This window comes from Crocuta crocuta, unplaced genomic scaffold (genome assembly GCF_008692635.1).
Source record: "Crocuta crocuta isolate KB4526 unplaced genomic scaffold, BGI_CrCroc_1.0 scaffold72, whole genome shotgun sequence".
In the NCBI taxonomy this organism is placed as follows: domain Eukaryota; kingdom Metazoa; phylum Chordata; class Mammalia; order Carnivora; family Hyaenidae; genus Crocuta; species Crocuta crocuta.
Window position 1 is genome coordinate 7,538,401 of NW_027529427.1, and position 18,465 is coordinate 7,556,865.

The 18,465-nt window shown below is 36.3% G+C and overlaps 1 protein-coding gene across 4 annotated transcripts in view; it reads left to right on the top strand.

Annotated features, from left to right (window-relative positions):
- ERC1 (ELKS/RAB6-interacting/CAST family member 1) overlaps positions 1-18,465 on the top strand; it is a 490,295-nt gene that overhangs the window by 397,057 nt on the left and 74,773 nt on the right. For all 4 annotated transcript variants that reach the window (XM_077759231.1, XM_077759233.1, XM_077759229.1 and 1 more), the window contains one exon: positions 11,201-11,299. In XM_077759231.1, coding sequence (XP_077615357.1) covers positions 11,201-11,299 — 99 coding nt within the window. The remainder of the gene's footprint in view (positions 1-11,200; positions 11,300-18,465) is intronic.

Here is an 18,465-nt window from a genome sequence, read left to right on the forward strand (position 1 = left end):
AAATTCCTTAAAGAAAATAATTCAGTCCAGATCCTATCAGTTGTAGGTTATTTTCTCTGTTCTCCTTAAAGCATCTGAAGTTTTCAATATTGCTGCATTTGTTTCCTTAGCAAAACTATGTAATGTCCTTTTGTTTTTGTTTATACTCTTGGCTAAGTTACCCTCTTCATTTTAAGTGCCATTTAATTCTTCGATATATTTAGATAGTCAATTGAACTTCAAAATAGCAGTAGAAGTTTTATTTTTTTTTTATTTTTTGGTAAAGTATTTCTAATCCTAACAAAACTTCTATATTATGAATAGTAAGTCACTTATAAAAAAACATGTTGGCAGGAATAAGTTAGCATGTTTGGTGATGAACCTGTCTCTTGGTATAATATGATCTGATCCTTAGCCAGTAAATTTCTGCATATTTCTAGAACAGTGTGATCCCCAGTAACATAAATTAAGAGTTTTTTAAAAATCAGTTATACAATCAATACCAAATGTCCATTAACATTGATTAATAAGTCAACTTTAAAAATTAACAAAGTAATTTTTAAGTTGATAAAGTGCTATGCATCAGTACTCCTGTATCGCTTGGGTAAATTCCTAGCAGTGCTATTGCTGGGGCATAGGGGAGTTCTATTGTTAGCTTCCTGAGGAACCTCCACACTGTTTTCCAGAGGGGCTGCACCAGTTTACATTCCCACCAACAGTGTAGGAGGGTGCCCGTTTCTCCACATCATTGCCAGCATCTAGAGACCTCTGATTTGCTCATTTTAGCCACTCTGACCGGTGTGAGGTGGTATCTCAGTGTGGTTTTGATTTTTATTTCCCTGATGAGGAGGGATGCTGAGCATCATTTCATGTGTCTGTTGGCCATCTGGATGTCCTCTTTGGAGAAGTGTCTGTTCATATCTTCTGCCCATTTCTTCACTGGGTTGTTTGTTTTTTGGGTGTGGAATTTGGTGAGTTCCTTATAGATTTTGGATACTAGCCCTTTATCAGATATGTCATTTGCAACTCTTTTCCCATTCCATCGTTGCCTATTAGTTTTATGGATTGTTTCCTTTGCTGTTCAGAAGCTTTTAATCTTGATGAGGTCCCAATATTTCATTGTTGCTCTTGATTCCCTTGCCTTTGGGGATATGTCAAGTAAGAAATTGCTGTGGTTGAGGTCAAGGAGGTTGTTTCCTGCTTTNTAATATTGAACCAGCCCTGTAGCCCAGGAATGAATCCCACTTCATCTTGGTGGATAATTCTTTTTATGTGCTGTTGAATTCGATTTGCAAGTATCTTGTTGAGGATTTTTGCATCTGTATTCATCAAGAATTATTGGCCTGTAGCTCTCTTTTTTTGTTGGGTCTCTGTCTGGCTTGGGAATCAAAGTGATGCTGGCTTCAAAATGAGTCTGGAAGTTTTCCTTCGATTTTTTTTTTTCCATTTCCCCTCTTCTTTGCCCCCCACCATCAACCCTCAGTTTGTTCTCTATATTTAAGAGTCTCTTATGGTTTTCCTCCATCTTTGTTGTTTGAAACTATTTTTCCCCTTCCCTTCCCCCATGGTCTTCTGCTAAGTTTCTCAAATTACACATATGAGTTTAGCAATTTTTATTCTTTCAGAAAAGCAGCTCTTAGTTTCATTGATCTGTTCTACTGGGTTTTTTTAATTCTATATTGTTTATTTCGTCTCTAATCTTTATTATTTCTCTTCTTCCGCTGGCTTTGGGGTTTCTTTGCTATTCTGCTTCTGGTTCCTTTAGGTGTTAAAGTGCTTTTTTTTTTTTTAAAGTCTTTTCAATTACATGTGAAGAAATTTAGTGTCACTTCTCTTTTTTCCTGGCCTTCTATATCTGTAAAATTTTAATGGTATACTCAGCCACCCAGATGGTCTTAGTCACAGATAAAACTCTGTGGTAAATGTTCCCAAATCCTGGCCTTTGTTGATTCCTAGAATAACAGAAGATTATGTTATTCTACAAAATGCCTACATGTTCTTCTTTTCTTAGATATATTGATGATTCTCACTGGATCCAGCTAATATCCCTTAAACATTCTGATTGCTTTCCAGTATGTAAAGTGACCTTTTTTTTTTTGACAATAAATACAGCTGGCAGAAATGATCATGATAATATCAGAATTGGAATAGGTTTACTTTAGGCTTCCTACAATGATAGGGAAGTATGTGCTAGAAAGTAAGGTAGTGATTGGGAATAAAATTTCAGTTGTACCTTGTTTTTGAACAGCTTCATTTTAGACATTTGTTTCAGTCAGTATAGGCAAGTGTGTGTGTTTGCCTATGGCTGTGTAGTTACATAGCCATGGAATGTCGGGAAATCTTTGCAATACACACAAAGAGCTGGTTAACTGTGGTAGCCCGTCAAAGAGGAACTGTCAGGAATAGGAGGTAGACATAATTTTATGGTTATAAATTCTTATACTTCATAAATGTACAAAAATATTCAAAAGGGGGTGCCTGGGTAGCTCCGTCGGTTGGGCATCCAACTTTGGCACAGATCATGATCTCACGGTTCATGAGTTTGAGCCCCGTGTCAGGCTCTTTGCTGACAGCTCAGAGCCTGAAGCTTGCTTCACATTCTGTGTCTTCCTCTTTCTCTGCCCCTCCCCCACTCACACTCTGTCTCTCAAAAATGAATAAAACGTTAAAAAAATTTTTTAAATAGCAGGGCAGTGATGGGGAGAATTGATCAGTTTGGGTTGCTGTAGCAGAGATTCTTTATGGTTTCATTTTTCTTGGTGCATATTAGAAAGTGTTTGTGGGATAATAAGAATCAAGATTTCATCAGTAAACTAGAAATACTAATCAGGACCAAAATTAAACTATCAAACCAATATATTTAAGAGTCAAAACAAAATCATTGGAAAATACACCTCACTGTTATAGAACTTCATTGTCAGTTGAGAAAATAAAATAGGATGTAAAGGTAATCTGACTATCACAGCTGTTGGGCTAAATTCAGCACAGATATTTCTTCTGATTTGTTGCCATCCCCTTCCTATTGCACTGCCTCACATTGTTCTTTCAAAAGCAGTTCAGCCAGTGGAAAACAAACTTTCCCAGCTACAAAGATCATCTTCAGTCATTTGTGTATAAAAAGACAAGTATATAACACAACTCAAGAATACTTAATGACTGGGATGCCTGGCTGGCTCTAGTGAATCACTAGAGCATGCAACTCTTGATCTTAGGGCTTTAAATTTGAGCCCCACATTGGGTGAAGAGATTACTAAAAAAATAATAAAATCTTTAAAAAAATAATTAGTGACTATTTTTTTTTGTGTTATGAAGTTTAAAATAAAGCCCAAATGTAATCTGTTGAGATTTTGTTAAGTGTATAACCAGCACTGAATTTGGCACACCTAACTGAAATTGTTAGGGGTTATGCTTTTCTCATTTTGTATATCAGATATCAGTATAACTAATTAAAGTTTAATTATAGGTCACTATGATAAAATTATTCCCAAGGTTTAACAAATATATGTAGAAGTAATCTTAATATTTTCTTAAAGATAATTATAATTGGAAATAAGCCAAATTAGGGTAAAATTTATTCAAAGTATGTTTTCTAAAATATCTCAAAATATTTCCAACTATTATTATTTCTAAAACTTATTTAGGTAGGTTAATAACATTATCACAAACTGAAAAGCAAAGATTAGTGAACTAGATAACTCTGATTGGAATTTAAGCCTTTTCTTTTACTACCTCGGTTCAAATAACTAACGTACACCATTTCTTACCTTAACTAAGTATTTTTCTGTGAAATACAGTTTCTCTAATACCTTGTTTGAGCACTGACATCTTAGTTTTAGAAGAAAAGATTACAGAATAAATAATGAGCTCCTTTTCGTCTGAGTGAGTATGTATACCTGTATACATAGATATGCATTTACAACTACAGAAGTTTATTTTATTAAGTTTCTTCCTGTCTTTTTCTCTCACTTCTTTTCTTCAGACAATCTTATTCTTTATGTCATTGGGACCAGAGGAATTTAACTGTCTGTACATGCACATGGCATGGTTTAAGAGGGAAAATATCTGGATATAGAATACTTTCATGTCAGTAAAACATGAAAGACTTACTCCTTTTGCTTGTTGGTCTTATCTGTAGAAGAGCATAGTACAAAAGCTCCATAGGAGCACAGAGTCATTTATACAGTCTGTATAGTTTCTTGTGTTCTGTGAGCTGTCAGTATTTTAGAGCTCAACCTTATTGACTATGCAGGAAGCAAACTTAAAACCAAATTTCTGAACACAAGACATAGAAACACTAAACTTTGATCATCTTCATGTCTTACAGAAATGGAGAACTAAGTTCTTATGACACAGTCACATATCTTCATTCACTTAACATGTATTAAGTAATCTTTGGCGATCAGTTCCTTTGGGAGGATTTCATATTCATTCCTAAGAAATCTATGAAATACATTCTGCCTTCAAAGTGGATTTGTATGTTCTTTATTAGCATTTCTTTTGAGTTTTTAAAGCTAAACTAGGTATCATTTATTAAAGGTTAAGTGTGTCACATTCTGAGAAAATAACTAGCCAAGTTTATTTTCAGTGCACATTACCACTAAAATCATCATGAAAAAGTTTCTTAACCAAATGAATGATGTCGTGCTTTGCTCACTTTCTGGGTACACCTCTTTGCCCTTTGCCTGTCTCTTGTCCTCTTTCCCAAGAGCTGTTTTTTAGAAAACTTCCCATTTGTCATGCAATACCACATGACATAAGAAAAATTACCCTAGATATTTCAAGGTCACCCTAAGTCATCTCAGAAAAATTTGGTTAAGTATTTTCTTTGCCGTCATTATATACTGGAGGGAGAAAACGACTTACTAATGTGCATATATTATTAGGTAAAAATGTAGAGAACCTAAATGCCCAACAATGTGAGACTCAGTAAGTATCCATTAAACTGAATACTATGCAGTCAGTTAAAATTAGATTTTAGAATATTTTTTTGCTCAATTTTTTTGTTTTCATTATAAGTGACTCTTTAATCCGTATCACCTATTACACACACACACACACACACACACACACACACACACACACACACACACACCCATCTCCCCTTTGGTAACTATCAGTTTGTTCTCTAGTTTAGAGTCTGTTTCTTGGTTTGTCTCTCTTTTTTCCCTTTTCATTACAAGAATCAATTTAACATCATGAACATGTCAGCCTTTTGACTTTCAAAAATTTTATAACTCACATTTTTTCTTGTAATTTTAAACCCTATAGAAGGAACACATAGATCCATGAATAATGTTAAATTTTAAGATATATATAATAAAAATAATAGCTTAGAGAACAATAAGATACATAAAGTAAATAGGACTGTGACAGTGCAGAGAATAGTAATATCCATCCATATACTCACCAACCAGCTTAAGAAATGTGAAACGACTAGAGATAACTGTGTCACCCATTCCTGATCACATACATCAATCTTTTACCCTTTCCCACCTTCCACACCACTAACATCTCCTTTTCTGGACACTTGTACTATATATGTACATATTCCAAAGCAGCTGATACCCGATGCTTTAAAGTTTTATGTGAATGGTATCATGACTTCTAAAACATGTTATATCCTTCCATTTTGAAGTTGTTATTTGGTGCTCTTTAGTACTAATTTGTGATTTCATTCACAGATCATTTTTGTTTAGAAAAATATGTACTTTCCTAAGTTCTTCATATTTTACTAGCTATTGCTGTGTTTTCCTTTTTCATATTACATTTTTACTTGGTTAATACTTCATCTGTCTCATAGTTTATAGATCTCATGGATATTTTAGGCAGTGAAATAATGCAAATATGGAAAGTTTTATCTTTTCCTTTTCAATTTCTGTATCTTTTCCTTTTCAATTTCTGTATCTTTGATTTCATTTGATTTCCTTATTGCCTGGGCTAGGACTTTCATTATAATGTTGAACAGGATGGGGCACCTGGGTGGCTCAGTTGGTTAAGCCTCCAGCTTCAGCTCAGGTCATGATCCCATGGCTTGTGAGTTTGAGCCCCGCATCAGGTTCTGTACTGACAGCTCAGAGCCTGGAGCCTGCTTCGGATTCTGTCACCATCTCTCTCTCTGCCCCTCCCCTGCTTGTGCATGTGCATGCGCTCTCTCTCTCTCTCTCAACAAACATTTTTTTTAATTTTATTAAAAAAAATAATGTTGAATAGGAGCAGTGGTAAAAGATGGCCCTTTTGTGTACTTCAGTTTAATACTTTCACTTCAAAACTTTCACCATTTTAAGAAAAGTATTCCCTTTATTCAAATGTATTGGCATACATATAGTATTTGATGATTTTTAAAACCTTTGTCTATAGTAATGTCCTCCTATTTGGGTTCCTTCTATTATAGGTTTATGTCTTTCATTCTTGACATGTTTTGCTGAACACTTATCTATTATTAATTTCAAAGAACCTGATTTTTATGTTGTTATTTCTGTTTTTAAAAGTTCAGTGGGACACCTGGTGGCTCAGTTAGATAAGCATCCAACTTTGGCTCAGGTCATGATCTCACATTTGTGGGTTTGAGCCCCATGTTGGGCTCTGTGCTGACAGTTTAGAACCTGGAGCCTGCTTCGTATTATGTGTGTGTCTCTCTCTGCCCCTCCCCTGCTCATGCTCTGTCTCTCAAAAAATAAAACGTTAAAAAAAATTTTTTAATATTTTTCTTAAGTTCAAATAAACAACTAACACCACACCACAAGGAACTAGAAGAGGAAGAAACTGAGCTGAAATTTAGAAAGGGAAGAAATAACAAAGAAAAAATCAGATCAAATGAGACCAGAATAAATAATAACATAACATTGAAAGTAATGACCAGGTGTTTTTTAAAAAATAAACAAAATTGGCAGTGCTTTAAATTCAATAGTTAAGGGGAAAAAAGAGAAGACTCAAAAACCAAAATGATGCTGAGAACAAACTGAGGACTGATGGGTGTTGGGGGGGGCGGGGGGAGATGGGAATGGAGGAGGGCACTTGTGGGGATGAGCACTGGGTGTTAAATGGAAACCAAGTTGACAATAAACTATTTGTAAAAAAAAAAAAAAAGAGAAATGGAAGACAAAATAATACAACAGCTAACTACAGAAATACATAGTGCGAAAATAGATTACTGTAAACAGTTATATACTAACAAATCAGATAACTTAAGAAAAACGTAATTCCTAAAAACACACAAGTTACTAAGAATGAATCATGAATCTTGACTCCAAGAAATAGGAAATCTTCTTAGACCAATAACATGAAAGAATGAAAGTTGAATTAGGAAATCAAAAATCTCCCAGCACAAAAAAGCCCAAGCATACATGGCTTCATTGATGAATTCTACCAAACATTTAAAAATTTTTTAGAAACTGGGGCCACTGGGTGGCTCAGTCAGTTAAGCATCTGACTCGATTTCAGCTCCAGTCACGATCTCATAGATCGCAAAGTTCAAGCTCCACATGGGTCTCGTCACTGACAGTGTGGAGCCTGTTTGAGATTCTCTCTCTCTCTCTCTCTCTCTCTCTCTCTCCCCCCCCTTCTCAAAATAAATAAACTTAAAAAAATAATGACAGAGGTGCCTGGGAGACTCACATGGGTAGGCATCCGACTCATGGTTTCGGCTNTCTCTCTCTCTCTCTCTCCCCCCCTTCTCAAAATAAATAAACTTAAAAAAATAATGACAGAGGTGCCTGGGAGACTCACATGGGTAGGCATCCGACTCATGGTTTCGGCTCAGATCATGATCTCACAGTTCATGAGTTTGAGCCCCGAGTTTGGCTCTGTGCTGACACCCTCCTTTTCTCTCTGCCTCTCTCTCTTTCTCTGTCTCTGTCTCAAAAAAAAATGAATAAACTATAAAAAATGAGTAAGTAAAAAATAAAAAATAATCACAATCTGGGTGGCTCAGTCAAGTGTTCAACTCTTGATTTCAGCTCAGGTCTCTCTCTCTCTCACTCTCTCTCTCTCTCTCTCACACACACACACACACACACACACACACACACACACACTGTATCACAAAAAAATAATAAAATAAGGACAATCTTTATCAAAATCTTACAAAAAAAAAAGGGGGGAAACACATTCAAAATCACTCTATGAGGCCAGCATCACCCTGATACCAAAGGAGGATAAAAGCAGTACAAGAATAAAAATGTCTAGTATGTTCAGTATAAGATTTGCTACACCAGCTTTCTTTTGATATCCTTTTGCATGATACATGTTTCTGTACCCCATCACTTTCAATCTGCAGGTGCCTTTAGGTCTAAAATGAGTCTCTTGTAGGCAGCATACAGATGGGTCTTGTTTTTTTAACCGTTCTGACACCCTATGTCTTTTGATTGGAGTGTTTAGTCCATTTACATTCAAGGTAATTATCGATAGATATGTATTTATTGCCATTTTATTACCTCCTCTGTCATTATTTCTGGAGATTTTCTCAGATCTTTCCTTGTCTTTGTCACTTCTGGTCTCTCCTTTGCACTCAACTTTAGTTTTTTTGTTGTTGTTTTTAATATTTTTAATGTTTTTATTTATTTCTGAGAGAGAGAGAGAGAGAGAGACAGTGTGAGCAGGGGAGGGTAAGAGAGAGAGGGAGACACAGAATATGAAGCAGACTCCAGGCTCTGAGCTAGCTGTCAGCACAGAGCCCGACGTGGGGCTCAAACCCACAAACCATGAGATCATAACCTGAGCCAAAGTCAGATGCCCAAATGACTGAGCCACCCAGGCACCCCTCAACTTTAGTTTTTGTTTGTCTGGAAAACTCTTTCTCTCTCCTCTTCTAAATGATAGCTTTGCTGGATATAGGGTTCCTGACTGAAGATTTTTCCCATCCAGCACTTTGAATAAATCATGTTAGTCCCTTGCCAAGTTTCTGTGGAGAAATGTCCAGCTAGCCTTTGAGTTTTCCTTTATAAGTTAGGGACTTCTTTTGTCTTGCTGCTTTTAAGATTTTTTTTCTTTACCAATATATTTTACAAATTTAATTACAATATGTCTTGGTATTGCCCTGTTTTGTTGATTTTGATGGGAGTTCTCTGTTGCTCCTTGATATGGATATCTGTTTTCTTCCCCCAGATGAGGGAAGTTTCCTGCTATCATTTCTGACCCCCTTTTCTTCTTCTTCTTCTGGGACTCTTATAATATGAATGTTACTATGTTTGATGGAGTCACTGGTTCCCTATGTCTGTTCTCATGTTTTATAATTATTTTTCTCTTTTGTTCAGCTTCTTTATTTTCCATTATTTTTTCTAGGTCACTAATTCATTCCTCTGCTTCTTCCAGCCTGCTTGAATCAAGCCTATTTCCAATCTCATTTATGGCATTCTTCATCTCTGATTCTTTCTTCACTCTTTTATCTCTGTGATAAGGGTCTCACTGATGTCTTCGATTCTGTTCTCAAGCCCCGTGGGTACCCTTATGATTGTTGCTTTAAATTCTCCATCAGGACTGTTACTTACATCTGTTTTTGCTTAGATCTCTTGCTGTGACCATATCTTGTTCTTTCATTTGGGATAAATTTCTCCATCATGGCATTTTTGTCTGAGTCTCTGCCTCTTCTGTGTTAGAAAATCCAGTTGTCTCTCCTGCTCCTGAAACTGTTGTCCTTATGAAGAAGGGGTCATATAGTGCCCCAGGTCTAGCATTTCAAGGAATGTTTCTGATATGTGCTACATGCACTCTGTTCTTATGTTTTGACCAATCTGTCTTCAGGGCAGTCATCTGCAGAGGTTCTCCTTGCCTGCTGTGAGCAATGTTTGGTCCCTGGCCTGAATGTGGCAAGTTTTAGCCAAGTATACTCTGGTCTGCTTATGAACTAAAACCTGATACCAACTCCACCAGAGCTGAGGCCCTATAGAACTGTCTGGTCAAGAGATGTGATTTATTTTGAAAACCTGAATGTTTATTGATGGTGTAAAGAAAAGCTATTGAATTTTATATATATAGCTTCTGTGTGATCATCTCACTGAACTTTATCATATGTTTTAATAGTTTTTCACTTGATCCTCTTAGATTTTCTAGATATATCATCAGTTCACTTACTTATTCCCCCAAATTGAAAAGTTGCTTAAAAAATGAGTAGTTTTTGTAGTAACATGGAAATATGGATCATGAAGTGAAAAAATAGAGTTAACAGACTCCTATTCTAGATATAGCATATAATCCAATCTTTATTTTATTTTATTTTTTTAAAACCTTTTTTTAAGTTGGCTCTGCTCCCATGTGGGGCATGAATTCAAGAATCTGAGGTCAAGAGTTCTATGCTTCACTGACCGAGCCAAGCTGGCACACCATTACAGTCTTCATTTTAAAAATTAAAGCAAGCACTGAATAGAAGGCTTAATTTGGAGGGATTATTCTTTCCCTCTGAAATCTCTGTACTAATTTTGGTGCCTGTCGTAGTTTGCTTGGGCTGTCATAACAAAATACCATAGACTAGATGGCTTAAACTACAGAAATTTATTTTCTCACAATTTTGGAGGCTGGGAAATCCAAGATCAAGGTGCCAGGTAATTCATTTCCTGGTAAGAGCTCTCTTCCAGGCTTGCAGAACCCAACTTCATATTGTCTTCTCCCATGGTAGAGAGAGAGGGGGCTTGGAGATGAATGAAAATGACAATGAGAAAGATCTCTTCCTCTTCTTAAAAGGCCACAGTCCTATCAGATTAGGGCCCCACTCTTATAGTCTCATTTAACCTTAAGTACCTCCTAAAGACTCTAGCCAGATATAGTTACATGAAGGGTTAGGAGTTCAACATGAATGGGGACAGAGGAGCAGTGCACAATTCAGTTCAGTGCAGTGCCTAAATTTTCTTTCCCTGATATCTTCAGAAATCTGATGTTAATTTTATTTCAGAAAAAATTAGTTTTATTGTTGCTTATGACATTCTTTTTTTTTTTTTTTTGGGTTTATTTATCTTAGAGAGAGAGAGAGCATGATCAGGGGAGAAGCAGAGAGACACACTCACACAGAATCCGAAGCAGGCTCAGGGCTCTGAGCTGTCAGCACAGAGCCTGATGGCAGGGCTCAAAGTCACAAACTGCGAGATGATGACCTGAGCCAAAGTCAGACACTTAACCGACTAAGCCACCCAGGCGCCCCTGTTTCTTATGACATTCTTAAGGCACTTGTTACTTTTCAGTGTATAATAGAAATTTTTATCTCATTTCAACTTCATGAATCATTTCCTCTTAGACACAAAATCGAATGAAGCTAATGGCAGACAACTATGAGGATGACCGCTTCATGTCCTCCCGTTCCAATCAAACCAATCACAAACCCTCCCCAGACCAGGTAAGATTGCTCTTGAATGTTTTATAAAAACAAATGTGCTTTTATTTTCTTGTATTTTATACCAGCATGTTACAAATTACGGAGTGTAAGTTAGAAAAATAAAGATAAATCATCAGTTTCTGATATCTCCTTCCCTCATGTTTTTAAACACAGATTCAGTTTTTGTATAGGAAGGCAGTGGTGGTTGATTCTGAATATTTTAAGAGGAGATACTCAGAAGATTTAAGGACTATTAAAAAAATCCTTGAATTGGGTTGAGAAAAAAATTAATTTTGGAGATAATATACTAATTTGTAAATGTCCTAATTTTCTTATTAAAACAATGCCTTATAAAAAAAAAAAACAAGACTCTTGTGAGTTCAATAAGGCACAACTGTTTAGAGATAACTATTGTTTAATTGCACATTTTAAAATCTCTGATTATCACCTATTATAAAGAGTAAAAATTTCTTCTCTCCCATATCCTTGGTTGATCCCTCCAGTATTTGTCATTCTTAAGGAAAATCATTGCCTTCAACCTTCGCATCAATGCAAAAGAGGCATTGATGAGTCTGAAGGGAACCATATTCAACTCCAGTCTTTTGGAAGAACTAAACTCTCCCAAGATCCTGAAAATGATGGATGGGGGAGACTGGTGAACAGATTACCTCATATCCCATTGCCAAAAATCAGATTTCAACATCTCCATCACACTCAATCTTAAAATGTATAGCTGAAGGAAAAAAAAAATTATAGTTAAGTAATTACATCCATATGACTAAAGAGTCAAGGGAAACTCCCCCACTAAACATCTCCACTGAATGATAGCCATGGCATTGTCTTAGAACAAGAAATATTGCAGATGAAAGCAGCAATAATATCCAAATTGCAATTTTTTCTAAGATTCAGAAGGTATAGTCATAGTTTGATGACATTTACTAAACCAGTTGAGGCAAACCTTATATTTTAAAGGGAAAGCAATACCACTCTTAATGTAGGCAGAATGAAGAACTGTCTGCCTGAGGTCAGCAGTCTTTCTTTGCCAAGAAATCCTCTTGCTATCTCTGCCTGTGCTTGATACCCAGAATTAAATTTATGCCAGTGTATATAAGATGAGTATTAGATCCTTTCTTTGAAACAGGTTTTGATAATGTGTAAATACAAGGAATTGGATGCCTGGGAGTAGTGAGAGGCAAACAGAAATGGGGTAAGTTTGAAGAAAAGGCAAAAATAAAGAAAAGCCTTCAACCTGATAATTTTGGTCAGATCTAGCCCTGGAATAGAGACAGTATCCTGGAAAGGTAGGAAGAGTAGAAGTATAATGACAAACTAATTACTAATTCAGATAGGTTAGGGAATTTAGGGAATTAGAATCTAATATAAAAAGAGTCAAGAAATTAGAGACCATTTTCTTCTACTACATTATGCTTATGTCTTTGTTTTAAATACTAACCAACTCTTTTTCATTCCCATGCTGCTCTGGGACATTGTTCCCTTTGTCAACTCTCTCCCCTAGGATGAGGAGGAGGGTATATGGGCATAGCCAATCAGATGCTCTTAGTTCAGCCATTTTGTTCAGAACGGTGAGAAACACCTTTCCTTAACTATAGAAATGTTTTGTTTGTTTGCTTTCATTTTTTTTTTTTTAACACAATCATTCTCACATCTTGTTTTTTTGTAATTCATGAAATTGTTTGGTGTGCTTTCTGTGTTCTCATTTTCACATGACTCCTGTGTGTATTGCTCTGCTTCTGACATAGTGGGGTTGGGTTTTGTGGCTTTTTTTTCTTGTGTGTTAATAGTCACCTTTATAATTTCTTTTTGTACATTTTTGGGAGAACTTCCAGGGCATACAAATAAATTTCTCCTTTTGTGATTTTATCAATAAACTACCTTATCTAGTGTGATTTAACAGTGTCCTGGTAAGGTTCATAGTGACTTACATCAAACTAAAAATAGAAAATTGATCAAATATTCTGCCAGTAGGTTTGGATATCCTTTTTATGATAATTAATTATAAATATATGTCTCTAAAAAAATTGTACTGTGAACTAAAACTTTTTGTTTCTATCTGTAGAAGGATACTCTGAATTCCCAGAGTCAGTGGTTCTTATAGAGTGCCTACATCCCCTAGGGCTTTGACATTACTCTCTAACTGTCCTTTAAGTAAAGAAGTAAAGAAAGACCTTTTTAAAAAGCTGGTCTAAAGAATTCTTTCCCTCTCTTTTATGGATTGCTGCTGTGTTAAACAGTTGCCAGGACACTGTCTAGATTCTCCTTTCCAGGCCAATTGGCTGGAAAATATAGTCCAGCTGTGGCAGTATCTCCCTTTGATCTGATGCCCTGGAGGTTTGACTAAGGAAATCCTTTTCTTAGAAAAAAAATAATTACAATTAATAAGTTCACACATATTGGTGGCCTTGCACTCCCTGGATTCACTGCCCTTGCTTATTATTGGTGATCTCACTCTTTTGGAGTCACTTCTCCCTGAAAAATCTGTGTCTTGGTTTTATACTTCTTAAAATGATGAGGACATGTGTAGACCTCTCACTAGCAAACACAGCCAAGAAGGATGATGAGGTAAGTTGTGGAAAAGGGCATATACTGTGAAGATGGGAAGCTTTCCAAATGACTTTATCCTGAGGGTGTAAAAGGCAAAATGTGTACCAGCCAAAAACCTCTTTGAGTTAGAGTGTTGGATGCCAGACAGAGCTAAGGCTGAGAAAATTAGTGTGCTAATTCTCTTTATCTACACTACCCCCTACAAGGGTAGCTATTTGTCATCATGAAGGATGTGGGGGCCATACAGTAGTCGAATACAGTTTACCAATCCTTTCCTTCTAAATGAACCTGCCATGGGGCACCTGGGTGGCTCAGTCGGTTGAGCATCCAACTTAGGCTCAGGTCATGATCTCTTTGTGGGTTTGAGCCCTGCGTCGGGCTCTGTGCTGACAGCTAGCTTAGAGCCTGGAGCCTGCTTCAGATTCTGTATCTTCCTCTCTCTGACCCTCTCCTGCTCACGCTCTCTCCCTCTCTCTGTCTTTCTCTCTCTCTCTCTCTCTCAGAAATAAATAAAAAACATTTAAAAAATATTTTTTAAATAAGTGCACCTGCCATGTCTATTTTGGCAGAACATAGGAGCCTCTTGGCACGCCTTAGCAGGAAGTACAGCCCTGACATACGTGAATAAGAGTGTGTTGGTTGTATACCCTTTTTCTAGCCAATCAGAAGATACAAGTTAGTGTTAGAGGAAAGAACGCGTATAGGTAATTTTGCCAGGAGACTGAAAAATGAACAAACCTTCACGTACCCTTGTTCCTAAAATCTCCATTGCATTTTTCTCTTCTTCCCTAATAGATTAACTCCCAGAGAGAGCTGAAATACTATTGATTTTGGTTTTTTCCCCCAGTTATTGCACTACTGAGCTTCTTGCACTAAAATATTAACTGCCATTGGTTTAAAACAGTCAAGTTGCAATTAGCGGTCTTAAGTGGGGTTCCTATGAGACAATACTTCAAATTTTCTAAAATGTGCTATAAATATCATAATATCGTAAGGGTTTCATAAGAATGCATGAACCCCTAAAACACTGCAGAAGTAATGGATTGATCTCCAGTTTCCTTCACTTGTTTTCTTGCTAATTCTACAGAGAAAAGATTTTCCTAACAAAATCTTAAACTTTTGAATTTGGTGATTTATCTTATCTTAAGAATGTAAATAACACTTTACATCTCAAACATTTTGTAAAACACAGTATATATCAATAGCAAAGCCCAGGTCTTACTAGATATAATCAGTACTCAGAAAAAGAATCATAGAAGTATGAAGCTGAGAGGGGTCTACGCAGTTTCATCAGAAGTGGCAGAACATGATGGTTAAGACTCCTAGGTTTTGGAGCAGAATGCCTCTGGTGAAATCATAACACCACCATGTATTAACTGTGACTTTGGACAAGATATTTAATCTCCTCATACTTCAATGTCCTCATCTTTCAATGGGTGTTGTTTTGAGAAGGAGATGAGTTGTGAGAGGCATAAACTTTGGAGCCATACAGCACAGCTTTGCATCTAGACTCCTCCACCTTCTTCGTGGCCTGGGGAAATTAACTCAGTTTCTGAACCCCAGTTTTTTGTAAAGGTGGGTTTATTATGGACTACCTTGTGGGGTTGTTGGCAGATTAGTAAGTTAATGTATGTAAAATGAATTGAACAGTGTCTTCCACTATGTACTCTGCTTATATTATTATATTTGTTGTTACTGCTGTCATCATTAACTTGAATCCATCTCCAGAAGGAGTCAGCATTCCATATGTCTTAGTTACTATTTTTATTAATATCTATTCCGGTGCCCTCATTTTATAGGTAAGGGTGCAAAAAAAAGAAAAAAAGATTTAGATGTGACATTAAGGCCCCCAAGCATTTCTGTGGTATGGAAAGAGGAACTAGCAGCTGATAATCTAAGATATATTGATGATTATAACTCCCTTTCTGTTGCCAAAAGTTTAATCTCTTATATTCTAAGGAAATTTTCTCCCTTGAGAAAACACCTTGAATTTTTCAATAAAAGAAATTTATTCATTGAAACTTTCTTTGAAAGAATTTGCTGTCAAGAAACCCACACAGAATAAAGCAAGTGTTACCACCAGTTAGAAAGCATGAGAGTCCCGGCGCACCTGGGTGGCTCAGTTGGTTAAGTGTCTGACTTTGGCTCAGGTCATGATCTCACTGTTCATGAGCTTGAGCCCTGCATCAGGCTCAGTGCTGACAGCTCAGAGCCTGGAGCCTGTTTTGGATTCTGTCTCCCTCTCTCTCTACCCCTACCCCACTCATGCTCTGTCTCCCTCTCCTTCAAAAGTAAATAAACATTTTTAAAAATACATTTAAAAAGAAAACATGAGAGTCCCTTCTCTCTCCCCTTGGCCTGTAGGAAATCCATGTGAAATGCGTCCCCACTACTTTCTGTCCCTTTAATTTGTGTTTTCTTCTTGTTTTTCCCTTAGAGTAGAAAGCAGTCCCCATGGGGACAGGGACTTTAATATATTTAACTTTATATTTCTATCATCTAGAACAATGCCTAGTATACAGTAGGCCCTCAGTAAGTTTATGTTGAATTAATTAACTTCTGAATTCATGAAATCCAGAGAAGAAACAGTAGTTTACATTGAAACCATAGCGTAGAACTAGCCGTTAGCTTTAATGTCAGCATTACTAGCACAAGAAAGGGAAGTTTTGAAAAGGAAGATAGGAAAAATGTCTAGAAACAAAAGGCCTGTAGAGGGAACTGTTAAGAATTTAAAGTTTTATTTATTTATGGCTTTCGCCATAATAAAGCCCTAGAATCTGGCTCCTATAATTTCATTCTAAATAAAAAAGAGTTGACTATAATTGAGGAATATTTTCTGTTGAAAACTGAACGTCCTTCAGGTAGAAACTTTTCTCTTAGAACCTGTGACTCATAGCCATTAGGTACCATGGCCATGTGCTCTTTGTATACTTCATTCTGTGAAAGCTTTGTGTAAACTAGCAGACCCCCTCAAATAAAGGATGTATTTGTCAAGAGACTTAGCAATTGGTCTTGGAATAAGACCATTCCACTGACTAAAATCTGGAAATGAGTTGCATGACTATTAGATCATCACTATAGCATCTCAAAACATGATTTGAACCAGTATGTTATGAAACTTTTCTTAATTAGAGATATTACTGTTAAAACAAATTTTTAAGACAAATGTTTAATTTTTTTAATGTTTATTTTTGAGAGAGAAAGAGTGACAGGAGTGAGACAGGGGGACAGAGAGGGAGACACAGAATCCAAGGCAGGCTCCAGCTATCAGCATAGAGCCTGACACGGGGCTTGAACCCACGAACTGGGAGATAGTGACCTAAGCTGAAGTTGGATGCTCAACAGACTGAGCCACCCAGGCACCCCATATTTTTTTTAATTTTTTGTAATGTTTATTTTTTATTTTTGGGGGGGAGGGGCAGAGAGAGGGAGACACAGAATCTGAAACAGCATTCAGTCTCTGAGCTGTCAGCACAAAGTTCGATGTGGGCCTTGAACTCACAAACCATGGGATCATGACCTAAGCCAAATTGGACGCTTGTCTGAGCCACTGAGATGCCCCCAGAAGTTTCTTATTTTAATGAAGTTTAGCTTATCTTATTTATTTTATGCATCGTGCCTTTTGTGTCTAAAAAATCATTGATCACCTAGGTTTTATCCTATATTATCTTCTAGGAATGTTATAGCTTTGCATTTTACATTTAGGTCTATAATCCATTTTGAGCTGATTTTTTTTTAAATGTAAGGTTTGTGCCTAGACTAATCTTTTTGCATGTGGATGTCCAGTTCTAGCATCATTTTTTGAAAAGACTGTCGTTGTTCAATTTTATTGCCTCTGCTGCTTTGCCAAAGATCAGTTGATTTTAGGTATCTGGGTCTGTTTCTGGTCTCTCTGTTCTTTCCCACTGATTTATTTGTCTGTTCTTTTGTCAATACCACACTATCTTTGTTATTGTAGCTTTATAGTGAGGCTTGAAGTCAGGTAGTATCAGTCCTCCAACTTTGTTTTCTCCTTCAAAATTTTATTGACTAGTCTGTGTCTTTTGGTATTCCATATGAACTTCAGAATTAGTTTTCTGGTATCCACAAGGTAACTTGCTGGGATTTTGATTGGGATTGCATTGAATCTAGAGATCAAGTTGGGAAGAACTGACATCTTGATAATATTGAGTCTTCCTATTCATGAACATGGACTATCTCTCCATGTGTTTAGTTTTATCATTGATTTCATTCATCAGAATTTTGTAATTTTCTTCATACAGATCTTGTACATATTTTGTTAGATTTATACCTAAGTATTTCATTTGGGAGGATGCTATGTAAATGGTGTTGTGTTCTTTATTTCAAATTCCATTTGTTCACTGTTGGTATATCAGAAAGCAATTGACATTTTTATATTAACCTTATACCCTACAGTCTTGTTATTGTAATTGCTTATTAGTTCTAGGAGTTTTTGTCGTCGTTGTTCTTCATTCATTTGGATTTTTTCCTAGACAATAATGTCATCTCTGAATAGAGACAGTTTTATTTCTTCCTTCCCAATCTGTGTTCTTTTATTTCCTTTTTTTTTTTTTTTTTTTTTTTTTTTTTTTTTTTTTTTTTTTTTTTTACTAAAAATAATCTCA